The following is a 20971-nucleotide window of genomic DNA, read 5'->3' on the forward strand; positions in this document are numbered from 1 at the left end:
TTTTTTTTCAGTAAACAAGCTTGATCGATCATTATTCAAGTTTTGGGGATTTTTTTTGGTTATTACAAACCGAGAATTAATTGAAAATACGGAATCGTGTTATTTGAATTTATTCTATTCGATCATTGGGAAGGAATCGATTAATTGATATCGAAAGAAATAAAAAATCCTCAGCGATTTTAACCCGTGAAATCTGAGGCAAAAATCCCATATTTCGAAAATAAAAAAAAATTGCGTTTTGAAGCAGATCAATTCTCAAGGACTAACTCCTGAAACGAGTTTTCTAACTAGCCCACAGTACATATAATCTCCCACAATAAATTACCCACCGATAATACGAGACATTTTCCTTCAGTCGGTACAATCGCACCCCAACTGACATTCCCAAAAAACCCGTCACCCGCCCCCCACAAAGACCAAAAAAAAAAGCCAACAATCCCTCCTCTGCCCATCTCCAGTTGAACAATTAAAAAAACATCAAGCCAGTGATGATAACAGAGAATAATCTAAATTTAAAAAGTGATCAGCTGCGCATGCGTACTGATTAGTTCTGGTAGTTAAACGGCAAGAGCCAGAGGAGCCGGAGGGAAGAAAGATGAAACGAGAAACGAGAAACGCGAAACAAGAAAGCCTGTGGTTGTGTATCTAGTGTAAAGTGGTGGGAGATGAAGTGACATGAGTCCAAAGTAGGGATAAAGCCCCACCTCGTGTGCACACTATGAAAAACCAGAGGACAAGCGGTTGTGGCGTTGAAACCGATGCGTCCAGACACTTGAAAGTGGCGGTGTTATCCCGATATATAATCGATCAACAGACTCACCGAGAATTTATCGAATATCCATAAATTATATGGAAATAATAGCCAAGTGAGTGATGGAGTGGGGAACATAATCGTTGGTAATACAGTGATCTATTCATCCAATAACAACCGGTGGAATTTTGGGATGAGGCTGGGGATGATCCTGGTGGATCCATAGATCATAATCGAGGATACAAGGAACAGTGAATGCATAGAAAAGATTGCGGTTTGATAAACGATCCCTGCGTGTCTATGCGCGTGTGTTTCGACAGCTTGTGCTTCTCGTCGACGCAGCAGAGGCTCGCCGACGAGGAGGACGCATCACAGTTGCAAAATACATCGGTATTTAATAATAATACGACCGGCATCACGGTGGCTACTATTGCTGAGAGCATTGGGCCCCAGATTGGTGCCAATCAGGTGCCAGTCAGGGGACAAGCTATGGACACGTTGAGGGATCTCCAGGAGTTGTTGAGGGTCAAGGACGAGAGGATTGCTGAACTCGAGGGAGTTCTTTGTCGGAGGGATGCGGAAATTCAGGATTTGAGGAGTCATCTTGATAAATTTTTGAGTGTTCTACCCTTTAAATCACCTTTGACACCCACCAAACCGAGACCCAGGAAGCAGAGGGCACAGGGAATATCCGCTGAACCACCACTTCAGCAGCTTGCACCACTTGTTTTTTATCACAAGAATGAGAGGTGAGTTCCTGTGATTTTTTTCTTTCTCTTACGTCACGTCAATTTTCGTCATTTATTCGGGGTTTTATTATTGATGAGAGCTACAAACGAAAATTCTTCTGCCAATGAAATTTTTGAGAAGAGAGTTTAAGAATTCAATCACTTACTCTCACAGTTGATTAATTACCTTCATTACTTTGGCAGGAGTTATTTTTATTTGTTGAATGATGATGATTTGATGATTTGTCGAATGAAAAAAATGAAATCTCGATGAAGAAGCGATTTAGGAATAATAAAAATGAATCGCTATCTGCGTTTTATCTATCCGCGGGAGGCAGTGAAGAAACATATCGCTCCATTGTTGTTTACGTTATAAACAAGTGGTATTTGTGGAGTTGTAAAAATTATTACACCTGGGGTAAGAGATAATTGATAGCCTAGGGAGATTTAACATAATTTACCAATGGAAATTATTGTGCAAGCCAGCATCATCTTCACGTGTGATCAGTCTGATCTTTCATTTCAGTTGGAGGGTAGAAGGGGACATTATGTATATTGCGCATGTGACGACGGATAATCAGTGGTTTTCCATACACAGGTCACGAGTAAATCGTGACTCGTTGGGGGAATGTTCCTATAATAAATGGAATGGATCAATGGCCGATGGGGATGGGAGAGAGTAATCGGGCGTTGTGAAACTCATCGAGGAAGTTTTGGTGATGAATGAACTTGAGGTTTAATTGGAGATGATATGGATTATCTGTGGTGATAACGCGTGGAATGATTTTATCAGAGTTTTTCAGTCACGTAGGGGGATTTCGTGGTTTATTGTTTGGTTTCGGTTTTTTCGGAAATATCACTCGAAATTATACTCCATTATTATTCGGTTACGGTTCAACTCTTCATTGACGAGGTGATAATGAATGTCAGAAAGAAAAAGAGTTCAGAAATTTTTAATTGATAATTATATACGTTAATTGACATTAGTCAACTCAAGTCTGAACTAGTTTGCATGCGGTGGAGATAAAAAATTTAGAGAATGAAATTTCACTCGGTTTTTCGCCGTTTGGACGACAATTTTCCGGTGTTTTGGGTTTCTAGGCGTTTTTCAAAATACTAGGAATCGGAATAGAGGGGGATTTTTCGAATTTTAGTATGACAGTTCCAAGGATTTCGTTGGGGGACAGAAATCAAACGGGAGAGGGATTTTACTGGGTTGCAATTGCAGTAGCTCCGAAATTTTTTATTTGGAATAGAAAAATGTCTCGTAACGCGGGATTTTGAAAAATCTTTGAATTTATTGGAATAGAATCCCTGGATTTATTAAATTTTACTCTGTCAATTTCAAAGATTTCTTCTGGAGAATTTGGCATTAAAAAATCAGGGATATAAAAATTTTATTTTTATTTTTATTCTTTATTTGGAATACAAAAATGTCTCGGGTAACGCGTGATTTTGAAAAATGGAATAACTGGAAACAGAATCTTGATTTATTAAATTTACTCCGTCAATTTCAAGGATTTCTTCTGGAGCATTTCGGATTAGAAAATCAGGGATATCAAAATTATATTTTTATTTTCATTTTCTATTTAGAATACAAAAATGTCTCGGGTAACGCGTGATTTTGAAAAATGGAATGACTGAAAACAGAATCTAGATTTATTAAATTTCCTCCGTCAATTTCAAGGATTTCTTCTGGAGCATTTCGGATTAGAAAATCAGGGATATCAAAATTATATTTTTATTTTCATTTTCTATTTGGAATACAAAAATGTCTCGGGTACCGCGTCATTTTGAAAAATGGAATAACTGAAAATAGAATCTTGATTTATTAAATTTCCTCCGTCAATTTCAAGGATTTCTTCTGGAGGATTTCGGATTAGAAAATCAGGGATATAAAAATTTGACAGGTTTTCAATTGCACTAGGTCCCCTCGTCCATACTCGTTCTATTTCTATTCATTAAAGCTAACTGATTAAAAAAAACTGGAATGAATCGAAAAGAGTGGATTTCATTATAAATTCGAATGTCTTTTAAAAATGAAAATTTCAAAGTTCCTTGGAATTTCAATGCAATAGCCTCCGAAATGGATGTATAAAGAATAGAATCGCGAGAATGACCGTTCGTCTTGTCAACAGGCGTCGTTCGTCCCATTGACGTCATCTGACTCCTCTGGAGCCGATTGCCTTTCATTAAATCACGCATGGCAACCGTCACATGGTTCCTTATAACGAGGTTAGGTCGTTCCACTGTATTCAATGCGATTCCTCATCCAAAAAGGAAAGAAAAAGAAAAAAAAACCCGAGGAAAAAAAATATAAACCACGAAGAATGTCTATAAATATTGTGGTTTATGAGTCAGGAGACCCTGGGGTCAATTGACTGTGTCCGAAGATCACCTTTTGAGGGGGAATCATTGGAGATGTCTGAACGATGACCCCCCACCCGGGGGGCATGAATAAAATCCGCGAAACAGATGATATTGATAACCGCACCTGGTCCCCCAATTTTTTTCGAGTCTTTTGAGAAAAAATTCGACATTCTTAATCCTTGTTGGTGTTTATTTTGAGGGTGTAAATACTTTGACTGAACTTGTCATCAATAGACAATAGATAATAGACAATAGAACGTTGGATTAGGGACTAACTGATGAGGTGAGGCCCGGCCCTATTTGTTGGAGGGTAGTTTTGGGGATGGAGGAAGAAATCTAGAATATTCTAGAATGGGGTGAGTCGTTAGAGGAAAATAAGGAAAATTCGTTGCTCTAGGATTCAAGGCAATCGATGATTTTAGTACAAAATTTGGTGGGCCTTAAGTTTTATGAGAGCTATCAGAGGTATTTTGGGTCTTATGATCAGTGAGAATTGAGGAATTAGAAAATCTTTGGGTCTTGTATTATTGAGGATTGATTACGATGGGATTGAGGCGGTTATACAACAGCCGTTGGTATTATCACAGTTGGGCCCGACGTCAGAAGTGGTGCTGACGCGCCTCCACTACTTCACTTCTTCTCCTTCCGCTCCTGCTCATTCCCCTCATATTCAGGCGATTTTATGGGGCCCAAGTTGAGGCCCAGGCGTCGTTACAGGCGCCATCGACCGGTCCCACCCCTCTCCCACCCATTTGGGCCCTTTAAATTCCACAGTGACCACCGTCACATTGTACGAGGTGCTAACCGATAGACAATTCGCACAATTTTTCATCTCCTCTCTTCATTATCATATTGTTCAATGATAATTTCGCTTGTTAAATGTCCAGACGTTATTTTTTAACGATAATCTGGTGTGAATTGCAATAACTTGGATGTACGACATGTGATTTCCAAACTTAATAGTCGCGAAAGTGCGAAAGAACACCAATGTCTGCAGCAAGTGGAGGGGGGGAAGAAAAATAAAGTAAAGCAAAAAAAAAGAAGACTTCTGCCAGGCGCCATCGACCGGTCCTACCACTCGTGCGTGTAATATCTCCCTCTTGGAAGTTTTATTTATGTCCGGTCGTTAAATCACGCCTACTTAGACCCGAGAAGAATGCCACTTGGTCGCAAACTCAGAATTAAATGAAAAGGATGTTAGTTTTCATGGTTATTTATTGTAACTTCAATAACTATTATCGGTTGTATCTCATTCTGAAAACAGGGATTTGGGGGAATGCAACGAGAAATGAAGCGGAAATTGCGCAGTGGGTTACTGCGCATGGCGGGAATATCTGGAAATCGCTACTAGCTGTCCTATAAAAATAGACCCAACAGGCGCTGGTATTTTTTTTTTAACACAAAATTCATCATCTCTTTGGGTGGAACTTTTTGCGAGAACTCAAGTATTCACACGACCAGAGACTGCGGAAGCGTTGTGCATGTGATTTGAGTTATTTCTGAACATTTGTTGAGTCGAGGTAGAAATTTTCATTCCTAGTCCCTCACTTTGTGATTCTAATTTCAATTGCTGTCGTGGCGGTTGCCACGGGAGGGGATGGGGATCGCTAAATGTTTTTTTATTCCACTGAGAGACTAACTACCCACGCTAGAATTAAATCCCCTTTCCGGTTTGCACTTCCGGTGGAGTGATGATTTGATGAAATATTATCAGATTAAGTATCATTTGATTAGGTGGAAGGAATTCCTCGGTGTGGATGGAGAGGAATTTTTCGTTAATCTCTCGCCGTTATCTCGAATAAATGGAGATTTCTTTTTTCTTCACGAATCCTGAAATAGATGGGAAATCTCTCGACGCACCACGAATTTTAATGACAAATGATTTTCAACACTTGTGCACTTGCTGGATACACAAAACACCTGCTATAAATGGTCGGTAGCGCAAGTTCGTGTCTTTATTCATTCTTCTCAGTATCTTCAGGACTAACCGGTTGACTGTTAGCGTCTCGAACTCGTTTTACATCCACGGATATAACTTAAATGCCACCCTCCACCTCCTCTCTTCTCCATCAGAAATCTTAGCCTCTCGTTATTTGCAATTGGAAAAATTCCACATTTAATACACACGTGTATTCAATGGCCGTTATATTTTCATGTCTTTAATCAATCCAATTAATTTATAGTCATCTGACTAATTGCGGGAAAATCGATTAGTAGAAATGGACAATTAATTTATTGACCCCACGAAATTGATTTTTTAAAGAATTAATTAAATCTCAGAACGAGATGTTAATGATCTTTTTCATTGACAGTTGTTGAAAGAATGTGCATTATTCATCGGATTACGAAAGACAGAAATGTATGGAAGGATTTATTTATTATTATCTAATGGACAAAACTATTTATAATATTCTACTTTTGATATCTGCGATTAGTGACTTCACTATAAATCCAAAACATGCGGCAGTGGTATGCAAATTAGACGAGTTCGGCTGGACGAGTGGTTGGCATACGGCCAGTTTACACATGGAGAGATAAATAAATAAATAAATAAGATGAGCCAAGTGCATGGAGTACTCCAAGGGGGAAAAATTATCGAAACGTTGACGGAATTTCACGCGTTTATCATCCGGTTATTCTTACAAGTGTCACTCGACGTTGTTAAGGCCCAAAAAAATCATCCGCCAAATAATTTTAGAGTTAAAAAATTGAAAAATCAACGGCACACCTCGAATTCCACTGTTGTCCCGCACTGTGCGACTTTACAGCCTTGTACGCTTTCTAAAAAGATAATAAAACACGCGACGTTGAGCGCATAGGGTGCGATAACTCTAGTGTATAATAAATTTGAGAAAAATAAAAGTGAACTCGATGGAAAAGCTGAAAGTTGGGAATAATATAATCGCGTAACTGGGAATTGTCAGCAATGACTTGACGTTTTGTTTCTGCCAGAGATTCAATTCTCGATTCCCAGATTTTTCATGATGAATGAGATTTCATTTATTTTCTACACTGAGAGCAATTATTTCTTGTGTCATTGAAATTTATTAATCATGAGAAAAGTTTATTTATTTATCAACTTCTGGAAAACTTGAAAACTTTTGTGTTAAAAATCAAGATAAAAACTGGATAGGATAAAAATTGTAATCAGGAGATAGAAAAACCAACAATTATTGAAAAGTCAGAGTAATTTTAAAAAACTTTTAACAGATTTAAACAATTTTCTATCCAAAATTCGTTGTTTACGTTACGTTATTCTCCTGTTTAAACTGTGACACTTGGTAAAATTCCATGCGTCACATGATGCTTTCCCCTATCCCTTCCACATTGGGTCCTTCATGCACTTGTGTCAGGCTTAAAATAGAACGACGGGGGCCTTACGAAGGAGAAAAAAGTACGAACAAAAAGATTCTAGGAAAAGATTTTCCCATAGGTGAAAATCTTTTCGTGCAGCAAAAAATACCAAGTTTTTTTTTCAGGTATAACGAACGAAAATTCGGTGACAGTTGAAGTAGAAAAATCTATACCACGTGATTTTTGGGCCTTATCCCCACCCCATGACGATTCATTGAGGGAAATAAAACGAATTGAGAGGGGATTTCTGAAAATAGCAACTCGTCAGGGCCACTTTGAATCACCTCACTACCCAAATCAACATTTTCACGGTCTGTTAATTCCTCGGTCGTTGACGGCCATGTGATTCCAATAATTACCTTCACACCGTGACATTTTTAATGAGTCGTGTACGTCCTGTTGGAATTGATTTCCCTTGGCACCAGATATTTCATGTGTAGCCTTGACTCAGTAGCAAAATTTCCATCCTATTTTTGCCACTGGAGTCCACTTACGATCATTAAATATTTAAAACACCTAAAAATAAAGTATAAAATGAAGCTCGAGGGCCTGACAAACGCCACAACCTTGATCCCATCCTCTGTTACAATAACAAGCGTTTTCCATTACCATAGATGCAATCCCCACCACATGATCTGAAAAAGATAAAGATTTCAAAAAAATTACTCGAGTCATTTAATTATCCACGCGATAGATTAATAAATAAACAAAGACATCAGCTACAGGGAAATTGTCAATTCAGCTCTCACTTATCATCTGCAATCATATGGACATAAATAAATTGTTTATCCTCTCAAAATTCAATAAAATATGTAATAATTGTAATAATTGGAATGATGATGGTACATGTGATTAGTTTTGTAATTCAGCTTGTAATTCGATTTGTAATTAGGTTTGTAATTAGTTCTGACATCAGGTTAGGATTAGTTTTTGATTCTTCAGCTGAGGCACAACTGTTGAGCCATATTTTTTTACTTTTTTTTCTATTCTTTCTTTTTTTAACTATTTTCCATTGGTATGAGCCTCTGCCCCTTCCCTTTGGACTGCTAGTGTGGTGCTTATCTCACTGAGTTCTAAAAATAACCGCTGTCATGGCCACCGGCGACTTGAATAAAAAAAAAATGAAACAAAAATAAAACCTCGTGTAGTCGTGTGTGCCACAAATGACCGAGGCAACATCATCTTCTGGCACTTGTGGCGACATCTTGTTTGAATTTCCCGGGGTTTAGGGATGAACTCGCTCCAGTGGTAATGCAGTTCCCCATTAATTCCTCTTCCACAACTTTTTGAAATTAGATTTAGTATTATAATGGGATTTTTGGAGTTATTACTGTGAAATTATTCATTATTTATTTTGATTTGATAAAATATTTTTCAGATTATTTCTCATTTCTTCGTTCAGTTGATAAAATCACGAACTGTTAATTACCACTGGATTTACCGACTGAAAAGGGAATAAAGAAAAATTCAAAACTTGAATTTAAAAAATTGATGAATTATTTAGTAATTCATTTTTTAATTGAACATAAAATTCACGTGTAAAACCTGTAATTTTCTCTCACTTTATTATAAAAAATGTTCTAGTTACCGAGAACTGCAAAAAAATTTATAAATTCAATAATTACCCCGAAAAAAATATTATAAATAACAATCCCTGGATTTCTGAACATTTCTTATCCATAAAACAATAATAAATTATTCTCATAAAACGCTATAAATAATCTTCTCTAGAATTTTGATAATAAACCAGATAATTCAATTAAATTTATCATAATAATCTCTAAATTTCATATAAACAATCCATAGATTATCTATATCATTTAACAATAATTTTTCAGGATCGTTATCATCGAATTATTTAATATAAAAAATCCTGTGATGGCGACCTTGAAAAATCATTCTTCTGAGCTGAAATATTTTGTCTCGATATAACTACCTGTATCTAAGTATAACGATGAGATTGCGGAGCTGATATTATCAGTTACCGTATCTTATCAACAAACGACTAATGCAGCATAAAGCACCTCAAATAAATCGAATAGCTCAAATCACAGTCAATGAAAATAATTGCGTCACGATTTTTTGTTGATTCTTATCGAATATTCAAGTCGATATTACCTATCAATCATCGCACATGTACTTTGGAACTTGGCGAGCAGACAGCATTGTATCTTTACTCTCTAAAAATACAGAACATTTTTTTTCTCATACAATCGTTCAACTCGTATCGAAAAGAATCGATCCACTGGAGCCCATCAATCAAATCCTCAATTTCCACTTAATTAAAATCTCAACAAAAATCTTCCACAGATTCAAATTTCATTTTCTTTCGTCAAATCGCGGTTTATTTCGCGGAATATTTTTAATTGATAATTAATTAGAAATTAACTCCTTAACTCTTTACTTTTCTATTTTAATTCTCAATGATTTATCGTTATAAATGTTATAAATGTTAGTGCAAATCACATAATTTATTCTCACGATTTTATGTAAATGATTGGGTAATAATTGCTGGAGGGGATTCTGTCCAAATATTCATGGAATTATTCAGTAAAAAAAAAATGAGCTGACACACGAAATAGTCTTGTGATGACAAGCATGAATAATATTTCGCAACATTTTTTCATGCCGTAGCACAAATGGTTTTAATTCTTTCAACAGTAAGAGTTAAATAATTCAGACGTCGTATGTCACCCATAAAAGATTCTCGAAGGATACTCAAACGAAATAGATAAATTCTGTTATTCTCGCCGATATTTTCGACACGTACTCTCAACTATGAAACAAAGACTATTCAAAAGTCTCAACCATCTCCAAACAGCCATTCATATTTCCATATTGATATTCCTTCAAGAGTATTAATTGTTTTTATTTCCAATCTGATCTACTCTTCAAATAAATATCCATAAATATTTTTTGTTAATACACTTCTTCCATCCCTTCCACCCCTTCCACCCCCTCCGCCCCTTCCACTTCTTCCATCCCTTCCACCCCTTCCACCCCTTCCACTTCTTCCACCCCTTCCACCCCTCCCCATCACCTCTGGTTTATAAATTCGTAAAATCTATTTATTTAAACATTTTTATCGTCCCTTCGCTGCCTGATATATTATTTATTTATGCATCTCTCCATTTATTTATCACTGGTATTATTGCATATCTCCAATTGGAGTCAAAATTTCTCAACATCTTTTGATTTATTAATTAAACTAATCCGTTATTTATAAATATATTTTCCTGAGTGGTCAGAAGTCCTTGATGAGACTAAATAAACGAGCAAAGTGCCTTTAGGGGAAATCTACGTGACAGTAAACGTAATGCGAACGATGTACTGGATTTTTATTGTTCATTCCACACTAGAACCCCCAGGTGTCACCATTGCAATCCCCCAGTTTAATTATTACAACAATTTAATTCAATTTAATGCATTAAAAAATCGGTTAATAATTGAATTATAAAAATAAATTCAAGCGTGAATACTATTAATCTTGAAACACCAGATCAGACTCAATTCATCCAACGAGCGTCAATTCTCACTCTTTGATTGGAATGCTCTCAATAATTAAATGAAGTATTTTGATAAAATTGTTTTGAACAAAAACTACGGCTCTACTTTTTTAACTTGGAGTGAGGGAAGATTATATCAATCTGCGTTCCGTGATTTCTGATAGACGTCAATCCATTCGAGACAATCATGATGATCTGACCGCTTTTTCAAATCAGAGGCGAAAAAAAAAAGTGAATCAACTAAAAATGATGAGCAGTGAATTAATTACCAAGTGTTGAGGCTGAATCAATAAAATCCAGTAGCCAGTGGTTGAGATAATGACGCATCAATTCACTAACGGATATTAATATTAAAAAATAGATGTGATATTTGAAAAATAAAAATCAAAATTGGTAACACGTGGTGCAGAGTGAGAGTGCAATCTTGCACAAAGTGTTGTACTTCCACTGAATTAAATAAAATGAATATGGATTCTGTGAGGGATCTTAAACGTTTGCTCTACGAGCAAACAGAGGCACTTAGAAATAGAGATGAGATGGTGGAGATATTGGAGAAAGCTGTGGATGAGAGAGACGCTACTATAAGATATCTCCAGAATGAAATCGATAAATTTCGACAGATTGTCGATTTATCGATGTCCGTTGGGCCCCTGGGCCCCGGACAAAGGGCCAAAAGACAAGCTATTTCAGCAGAGCCCCTGAGAAATGACTCCAAACCCATCACCAAGTACAACAAGCCCCAGAGGTACAGCTGTTCCTTTTTCTCTTCATTTTTTTTCTATTTATGGAATATCAATTGTGCTCTTGTTCTTTAATTGAACGGAATGTCAATTGGCTGATCAGATAAGCCTCAAGGTTAATTTTCGATTGATGATAGCTGTGGCATTGGCGGGGAGTCATTCAGAATTTTTTTTTATTGTTCGAGTTTTTGTCGGGATTTTACTTTTTGGAGGTGTTTGACTCGTTAAAAGTGAAACCATGAGGGACTCACTTTCCCCTATACCATGATTATAACATATGGTTGTGACCCACTACTGGCCAAGGCTTTTGATTGTTTCATACACGGGTCTTACCCAATATCCACACTCATTATTCCAGATGATACACGATAAAAAGTATTCAGATCAATAAATTCAGGGAATTCAGGAAAAAAGCACAAGCAAAACGAAATTATTCAATCGTAATTTTTCCTATTTTCATTATTAAAAATAATTGATAATATTATTAAAAATAATCGATGAATACTGATGGATATAATTATATCGATCACGTTATAGTATTCAGGAATAATAATTATTATTATAATTATTATTATAATTATGAAAATAATGGTGATCATTGGCTGTGGCTTGAGGATATTTTTTAATACTAGATTTATTGAATCGTTGAACAGTTTGAGGAATTATTTTTTCGAAAGCATCGGCTTGACATTGAATGGAATAATTGATGATAAGTAAATGATTTTCAAGGAGCTTATCATTTTAGATAGTCATTCTGTGAGCCGAGGTATTTTCTATTTCGACAGTCTTAATTGCTACGACAGTTTAAATAAAAAATATGTCTACTTCAAGGACTCCTGGAGTATTAAACAAACATAGATGTTATAACAATTCTATTACTAACGTTCTTGAATTGATTAATTCTTTTCTTTCTCCCAAACTTCTCTAGAACAGCGTGACTCTTTTGTTATCATTGATTTTCCTTCCGCTTGCTAGTTCGCGTTTCAATAAATAAACAGTTATTATTTACACAAAAATCAATAGTTATTTATTCCGAAATCCGTATATTTCTCGATATCAATTCCCATCGGTAATTCAATAAAATAAACAAACAATTGAAATAGATCTCTAATTTATTTAATTGAATAAATTACTAAATGACTATCACACCTCGATCCCCAGAATTTTTCAACGAAATGCATTCTCGATTTATTTTTATCGAAGTAAAAAATCGGAATAGACTTTTCTGTCGCGATTACGCGGATGGGGATCGCAATTATCGAATTCTCATTAATGATTAGCAATTATTTTTTATTTAAGATCCCGTGACCTCATAAAGGCTGCGATATTGGACAACGATTTTATGAAAAATCTGGAACTCACGCAAATACGGGAGATCGTTGATTGCATGTATCCTGTGACTTATCCTGCTGGTTCACTTATAATTACCGAGGGAGATGTTGGATCAACGGTTTATGTCATGGAAGGTGAGTATATCATACAAATAATTAATTTAATTGTTTAATTTTTATTAAAATTAAAAAAAGTCTGCCCATGAAAAAATATATATATTAATTTATCACATTTATTTATTTATACTAAATCAAATTCATCCGCCATTATCTAATTACAATCCGATTAATTATCGATTTTAGTAATTAATGATTTATTACTGTTATTGTTATTTGTAATATATATATACGGTTTCATTGAGGTAGAATAACATTTAATGGAGGAAATGCTTCTCTCATTACTCCGTGATTAAGTTCTCTGCAATCGGAAAAAAAGGAATTGAATGGAAAAAACTTGACGGGTAATTTTCCCTTCCTTTCCCGAAGGTCAACAGAAAATTCCGGTGACTCTTCAGTCACTGTAGAAAATGCAACGGGCGGTCGAGACCCCAAAGTCGTTCTCAACCTCGACATCCTGGGGATTCGACTCCAAAATTAGCGTTTTTTTTTAAATAATCCAAAACCTCATCAAAGCTCAGAAAAAAATGGGGAAATCCCGGATTTTTAGTTGAGAATTTCACCAGCTGTCGCCGCCACCTCCAAATTTCCTGTCTCATCCCTAGGTCTATAATAAAAATTCTCTGTGAATGAGAAAATAATAAAAATTGGTGAGTGCCACTAAGAGATTAAATTCGAAGACAGAATAATCTAAAAAAAATTGATGAACTATGACAGATGGCAATTTACGCGGGCAATTAGATTTTAAAATTTAGTCTTTTGAAGAATAGGTACATCATTCGGAGCATTAATATTCCGTGCTACCCCAACTCGATTGATTGTGACTATAAAATCAATAATAAATTTTCAAAAACAACCGCCACCTAAAGTGTAAAGAAGAAAGATCCTGAAGAAATCCGGAAGAGATCCGGAAGAGATATCACCCTCGGCAGATCAATCAGAATGATTGCAATCAATATCCACTGGGGTCACGTGCTAATGACGCCAACGTGAAAATCATGTCGATTTCTGATTTTAAAATCATTGAGTCTGCTGAGAACCACTGCACCTTTCCCTCACGTTCTCTGAAAGCCAAACAGAAAATGCACAGTGGGGATTTGCGTGACTGTCAGTTGTAGTTTCAAGTGTTGGTGTAAGCGAGACAAAGAGAACGAGGGGTTTGGTACCTAAACCCGATGGAGGGGAAGGGGATCACGAGAAAGAGTGGCTGCTGAAAGAGGGGATTCAGGGACCAGGAACCTGGTGTGCAGCACCAACAGCTAGTTTCCATCCGGAGGTTAAACCGTTCGGGGGCCCCCCCAGTCTTTTTTTAAATCACCCCTCCACCCCCTCGCCCACCATTTTCCTATTTCTTCCAGCATCATTTTTTTACCCATCAAATTTCCTCACACATTGGTCTGCCTCCGAGGCATCCACCTCCATGTCCTGGACTGGTTAAATCGTGCGTCATCACCAGGAAGTTTTCGTTTCAAGGGAGAGCAATTGAGATTTGATATTTAAATGTTCCATTTTTATTTAATTCAGTGATGTTTGTGTGGATATCTGGATGTTGACAGCTCAGATCCACTGACAAGATGTTTTCGGATCGTCATGAGTTGTTTTGGTGAAGATAGAGGCAGGATTAATGATGGAATTATTCTCATGATAATTTTGATGGATGGGATGAGTTTAAAGTACGAGAAAAACCTGTGGATGTTGACTGGAGGGAAAAAGTAAGAGGGTCTTCGAAATTAACGAGTGATTTGCATATTCAACAATGGAAAACACGAGATGCTATCGAGTCCTCACCCTGAGTCCATGAATTGGTGCTGATATCTCATATTTTAAACAATACAATTGTTAATTGCATTTGAATTTGAATATTTAAATGAAGAAAGGAAAGATTCTGTGATAATTCATCCAAAGTAATTAAAACCCAAGAAGACGAGCTTCAATTACTGTAATGAACTCCAGGAGATTCGAAATTATCGGGGATTGTCTCTGGAGAGGGGACTGAGGAATAAATAAATCATGAAAGTAAGGAGTTATCCTGGTAGAGCAGTTCTGGAGGATCCAGAGTTAATTCTGGATCCGGATGTCACCAGAAGACGTGCCATGGAGCTTTTGTATGAGGCAAGCTGGCGAGAGTGCAGTATGAACTGGAGCTCAGAGCCAAGAAACGATAAATCAGGGAGCTCCAGGGATGATGATTGTCGTAGACCCTATGCCGATGTGATAACTCAGCTGGAAAATGTTCTCGATGGATCCTCAACGCCTAGGTCACAGAGATCTAGCAGTGGAGGTACGACTGACAGCGATACCTCGGATTTGGCCCAGACTGATTATCAAATGGTGAATCAGGGCTTTGCCATTCCGAGACCAAGACTCATTGTTCCTGTTCACACTTATGCCAGGAGAAGACGCACTGGAGCAACAACTGTCAAGAGACGACAGAACAGAGAAGGTAGAATAATAAATAAAAACCCTGGATATATTTAGTCGGTTTACAGATATTTATGGATGAGGTGTAATGATTTTTAGTGAGTCATTTAACCCACGCGTTAATGATGATCTAAACTGCTCTGAGTATGGAGAAAGTTGGAGAATCTCAGGAAGTACCGGGTGTTATTTATTGTTTATTTATTTTTGTTAGTTGCTTAAGGGGTTTTAATTATCATTGCATTTTTTTTATTTCATTTTTCATGAGAAAATGCTACTTTTATACAGATAATTCGTTGGGAATTCGTGTGTAATTTTCAAAACAGTTAATCTGCCTTTGAAATTGAGTTAAATATTATTACAACCATGTGGTATCGTATGCCAGGCATGAAGTCTTTGTCCTGTTATGTCGTCATGCTGCGGGACAGGAGCAACCGAGCGGTTCCACAATTTTTAATACATTGAAATATAATACTGCATTCGATATTTCTCGTTTCATCGGATATTCCCATCAATTTTACCAACAGCTTGCGATCGATTCCCATCTTCAGGATCAATTAATCCATCCTAGCAACTCACCAAGGCATTAGAATTTTTAATGTTATCATTTAAATACTCGTCATGAGAGTTTTTTTTTTATTAAACTCGAAAGGGGATTTACTGGTGACATTTCTAGAACCGACAATTCCGATAACAGGAGTTGCGCGTTAAAATAAATAATTATTCGTTGATTCCTGGGGATATCGCAGAATTTTAAAGTTGCGATTTAAATGGGATTTTTGGAATTCGTTCAGTTGAATATTGAAGGAAAATTTCGAAGAACCGTTTGGAAATGTTGAACTGTTTTTCAATAACGGTAACATCCATTCCCGGATCTTATTGCGAACTCTGCACTAAACTAGAACGAGATAAGAATGAAAAAAGAGAACAGAATTATGAAAGACAGATAAGATCATTGAGAAAAATACCATTGAGCTTATTCTCACTTCACGACACTTTTTATTCCACGAGCTGGTAGATTAATTTCTGGGTCTCTGAATCAGTCCGTGGGCGTTCGCTGGAGCTCAGATAATTAATGCGGATCATCTCTGAATAGTTAAACCGAAGGATTCAGTTTCCTTGGAATAAATACGAGTGATCCACTTGAATAATTATTCAAATGCCAGTAATGGAGTTGGTTAGTCCCCTGGAAAATTATTGTACAAATAATTGAAACGTATCAGAGACGGAAGTCGGTTCACTTGCTCTAATAACCCTTTGACCTGTATGTAACGTCTTCTGAGGATCTCAAACGGTCCAAGGTTTACGATAAAAACTATACAGCTACTGCCACAGACAGATCTAATGACTATAATTGATTGTTGAGAGATGTCAACGACCTACGACGGATTATTCCTTATTATTCCTTACAGCTCGTGTCTTCACTGGAACCATTTTTTTTTTTCCTGGAAAAAATTAATGAATTTTCAACGAGTCCCCAATAATTTTCCGACTCTCCACCATTTTTTTTTGTTTTCTCTCCCCATTTTCTGATTTTCCGCCTTTTTTTTACGTCAGTGCAAATATTTATCAATATAATAACAAATTAAAAACCAGTAAATGATAAGGAATTGGTTGTTCGGGAATTATTTCCAACTCTTCCCAATTTCTTTTGTCTCCTTCTCCTTTCTCTTTTTTTCCTCTTTGTTTATAACAATGCGAATGTTTATCAATATGGCAAAATACTCACGGATGTATTTGAGAGAAGTGAAAGTCCGACTGGAATTATAAAACAAATTTTCCTGTTTTAAATTGAAAATGTAAATTAACGACGATCAAGTGATGCGGATGTGGAGTTTAATAAATGAAATTAATAACAAACGAGATGTAACGACCGGAGACGCGGGTCCCTCCTACGTCATTTCGCACTGTCTCAGACGTCTAGTTACACGTTATGAAACATCCGGTTATGGAACAAAGATATTTGTGTTGTACAATGGGAGAAAAAATTATATGGTTAATTGAGGTGGAGAAATATTTCTGCGAATCCATAGAATTTCATTAATCCTAATGCTAGACTGGATTGAATTTTGTGGAATGTTTATTTATTTATTTTTTTTGTTTCAGAGGGAAAGGTGGAGGTTTCCAGGGATGGAAAATACCTGAGTACCTTGGCACCAGGCAAGGTTCTCGGTGAATTGGCAATACTCTATAATTGCAAGAGAACAGCAACTATAACAGCAGCTACTGATTGCAGACTATGGGGAATCGACAGGTCGAGTTTCCAGACGATTATGATGAGAACTGGACTCTCCAAACAAGCAGAATACACTGATTTCCTCAAAAGGTAAAAATCCTCTAATCCATTGACTTCAAATTGCTCCCAATAAAATTTCTCCAGGAGAAATTCCCGTGGAATTAAATCCAGGAGCCGCCCTAATCCTCAATCTACTCCTTTAATGAAATTTTAATTATTTTTTTGGTTTTAGCGTTCCGATATTCAAAAATCTACCCGAAGAAACGTTAATCAAGATCTCGGACGTGCTGGAAGAGGTAATTTATTGTTAGAGGAATTATTTAAACATTGAGGTAAAGGCAAAACGACCTTGGGCTGTGTGTTATTAACTCCGTTATAATTACAGACATTTTACAACAATGGGGATTATATAATTCGTCAAGGCGCTAGAGGAGACACTTTCTTTATAATTAGTCGGGGTCAGGTGCGTGTCACCATGAAACAACCGGATAACACTGAGGAGAAGTACATCAGGACTTTGAGTAAAGGGGACTTCTTCGGGGAGAAGGCACTGCAGGGGTAAATCTTCATTAATTTGTTAATTAATCCCCCTGCAGTTATTTTCTTACTGATTTTATTGATTCGTTTGATTTTTGGATGCAGCGATGATCTGAGGACGGCGAATATCGTTGCGGATGATCCTGAGGGTGTCAATTGTCTCGTCATTGATAGAGAGACATTCAATCAGCTGATATCATCCCTCGATGAAATCAGGACGAGGTACAAGGACGAACTCGTCGAGCGCAGGAGGTAAGACCTGGAGGAGTGATTTTTTATTGTCTCTACGATTTAAATATTGATATCTATTGTTTCATGCTTGAGATGAGAGGGTGAGGATGATAAAAGTAAGTGAACGATTTAATGAATGGTAAATTTCATGAGGTCGTTGGAAATTTTTTTGATTTATACTTGAATACCTGTTGCCCATAATAATTGAAAAAGTGAAAAAAAATCATTTGTGGAGAGATTTTATTAGTGAAATTGCAATTGGAACATCAGCTGACCCACATGGAAGAGATTTATGGTGGAAGATTGAATTAATTACTCATGACTAGATATCAGCAGAAAGTAGATTATTCGATGGCATGATTGTTGAAGTTAAATCTCAACTGATTTTTCTAGACTCAATGAAGAGTTCCGGGAGCTTCGGCTTCAGGATCTGCGTCCTCTGGCCACACTTGGTGTCGGTGGATTTGGTCGAGTGGAATTGGTGCAGATAGCTGGTGACAGCAGTCGTTCATTTGCCCTCAAGCAGATGAAGAAAGCACAAATTGTTGAGACTCGTCAGCAGCAGCACATCATGTCGGAGAAGAGAATAATGGGTGAGGCTGACTGCGATTTTGTAGTGAAACTATTCAAGACATTCAAGGATAGAAAGTACTTGTACATGCTCATGGAGGCATGCCTCGGAGGTGAATTGTGGACGGTGCTGAGGGATAAAGGACACTTTGACGATTCAACAACTAGATTCTATACTGCTTGTGTCGTCGAGGCATTCGATTACCTACACTCGAGGAACATCATCTACAGGGATCTCAAGCCGGAGAATTTATTGCTGGATAGTCAAGGGTAAATAATCCAAAAAAATCTCTGATTCAATCACCCAACAACAAAAAAACAATTATTCCCAATTCTAGTGTCAGTTATCGGTGGATATCTCATAAACGAAGAGAGACACCGAAATTTTCATGAATACCTTTTTTATAGACCGATGTGCAGGCTAAAAAACAGATTTATATAAAAATTTCGCTATCTCCCTTCATTTAGAAGATATTCATCGATAATTGGGTCTGTTCTGAAGAGTTTTTTATTCTTTTGTGGTAGATATGTAAAACTAGTTGACTTCGGATTCGCAAAACGTCTGGATAACGGCAGAAAGACCTGGACATTCTGTGGAACTCCAGAATACGTAGCTCCCGAGGTGATTTTGAATAGAGGACACGACATAAGTGCGGATTATTGGTCTCTGGGAGTTCTGATGTTCGAATTGCTAACGGGAACTCCTCCGTTCACCGGGGCTGACCCCATGAAGACCTACAACATCATCTTAAAGGGGATTGATGCCATTGAATTCCCCAGGACTATAACGAGAAATGCCACAGCCCTCATCAAGAAACTGTGCAGAGACAATCCAGCTGAGAGGCTGGGCTACCAGAAAGGGGGCATCAGTGAAATTCAAAAGCACAAGTCAGTCCTCTAGATTTTATTTCCTGAACGTCCCTGGAAGGGGAAATAATCCATAAATTCATGTTGATTTATTATTTACAGGTGGTTTGATGGATTCAATTGGGAGGGGCTGAGGGCGAGAACTCTGGAGCCTCCAATTATGCCGAGAGTTCAAAATCCCACAGACACTGCCAATTTTGACGAGTATCCACCTGATGCTGAACCCCCACCACCAGACGATATCTCAGGGTGGGACGCGGATTTTTAATGAATAATATAATTTATTTTATTCCAATTCAATCGCAACTTTCGAATGGAAAATACAGTGATTGGAGGGAAGGCGATCTGTTGAATAAGAAGCGAGTCAAATGTAGATTGTGTGGTTACCAAATGAAACTCGTTTAAACGAATTGTGTAATTTGTTGAGGGAAAATCACTATTGAAGGCTTAATAATTTTATTGAAAATTCGTGCTTCCTCTGAGGCTGCCAGTGCCACGTGCCATTAATGATCTTCAGATGAATTTTCCGATCGTTTTTAACAGAACGAATTTTTATTTCGAATATTCATCGATGTTATGTCACTTTTTTTGTTTCATCGAAAATGAATAATTGATACATTAATCGAGACGATCTTGCCAGGTGCATGAACGATCAGGAAAACATTATTTTGAACAATTTTAAGAAGATTATTCAAGTGCAGAATGACGATGCATCAGTGATTACGAGTAAATCTCCATAATTTGTTGTTTATTCGTTTTTAATAGAGTTTATTACAGGATTTATTATATCGAATATATTTTTCAAGATTTTCGAGAGATAATTAAGTGTAAGTTGTGTAAATAAGTCGATAGGTTATATATATATTGATAATTAGTTAATTGATGATGAATAAAGTTTTATTGACGATGATGTGAGTTCTCATTATATTCACGATTTCATTAATTTTCTGTTTATAAATCTTGAATTTTCAATTATCAAATTATTATCGCACACTTTCCCTAATTTACAAATGATAAATTACAAATTAAAAATTAAAAAATTATTTTCGGGGCGGTAAAATGTTTTCCACCATTTGTTTTCTTTTATTAGGTTTCAGATGCCTATTATCATCTACAATGTGAATAAATAAATTGCATCATCCACTTCTCGACGGAAGAATTAAATTTTCTAAAAAAAAAAACCCACTTTTCTCCCCAATGATTCACATTGGCATT

At 36.8% G+C, this 20971-nt stretch overlaps 1 protein-coding gene and 1 long non-coding RNA gene across 4 annotated transcripts; one reads left to right on the forward strand and one right to left on the reverse strand.

Annotated features, from left to right (window-relative positions):
- Positions 1-611: 611 nt before the first annotated feature.
- Positions 612-20666, forward strand: for (cGMP-dependent protein kinase for). 3 transcript variants are annotated; one of them, XM_011303144.1, is made up of 9 exons: positions 612-1500; positions 12749-12915; positions 17422-17641; positions 17784-17847; positions 17937-18109; positions 18194-18340; positions 18713-19159; positions 19415-19777; positions 19859-20666. In XM_011303144.1, the coding sequence occupies exons 1-9, from the start codon at positions 1007-1009 to the stop codon at positions 20022-20024; spliced, it is 2241 nt and encodes a 746-aa protein (XP_011301446.1). In that variant the 5' UTR covers positions 612-1006; the 3' UTR covers positions 20025-20666. The 3 variants fall into 3 exon arrangements, with proteins under 3 accessions (XP_011301446.1, XP_011301448.1, XP_011301449.1); XM_011303146.1 differs by lacking the exon at positions 612-1500 and adding an exon at positions 10874-11454; XM_011303147.1 differs by lacking the exons at positions 612-1500; positions 12749-12915 and adding an exon at positions 14027-15340.
- LOC105265588 (uncharacterized) lies at positions 15973-17114 on the reverse strand. Its single transcript, XR_892088.1, has 3 exons — positions 17045-17114; positions 16284-16760; positions 15973-16213 (listed from the first exon to the last, which is right to left on the reverse strand). It is a non-coding gene; the product is annotated as an uncharacterized lncRNA (long non-coding RNA).
- Positions 20667-20971: the final 305 nt, after the last annotated feature.

The sequence above is a fragment of the Fopius arisanus genome, unplaced genomic scaffold, assembly GCF_000806365.1.
Source record: "Fopius arisanus strain USDA-PBARC FA_bdor unplaced genomic scaffold, ASM80636v1 scaffold00031, whole genome shotgun sequence".
Lineage (NCBI taxonomy): Eukaryota > Metazoa > Arthropoda > Insecta > Hymenoptera > Braconidae > Fopius > Fopius arisanus.

Excerpts from the sequence above, each read along its gene's own strand:
- for (XM_011303144.1), top strand. The coding sequence starts at position 1,007 with ATGCATAGAAAAGATTGCGGTTTGATAAACGATCCCTGCGTGTCTATG. Across the intron at positions 18,110-18,193 it reads GGGGAGAAGGCACTGCAGGG|CGATGATCTGAGGACGGCGA; the intron begins GTAAATCTTCAT and ends TTTTGGATGCAG. Across the intron at positions 18,341-18,712 it reads GAACTCGTCGAGCGCAGGAG|ACTCAATGAAGAGTTCCGGG; the intron begins GTAAGACCTGGA and ends TGATTTTTCTAG.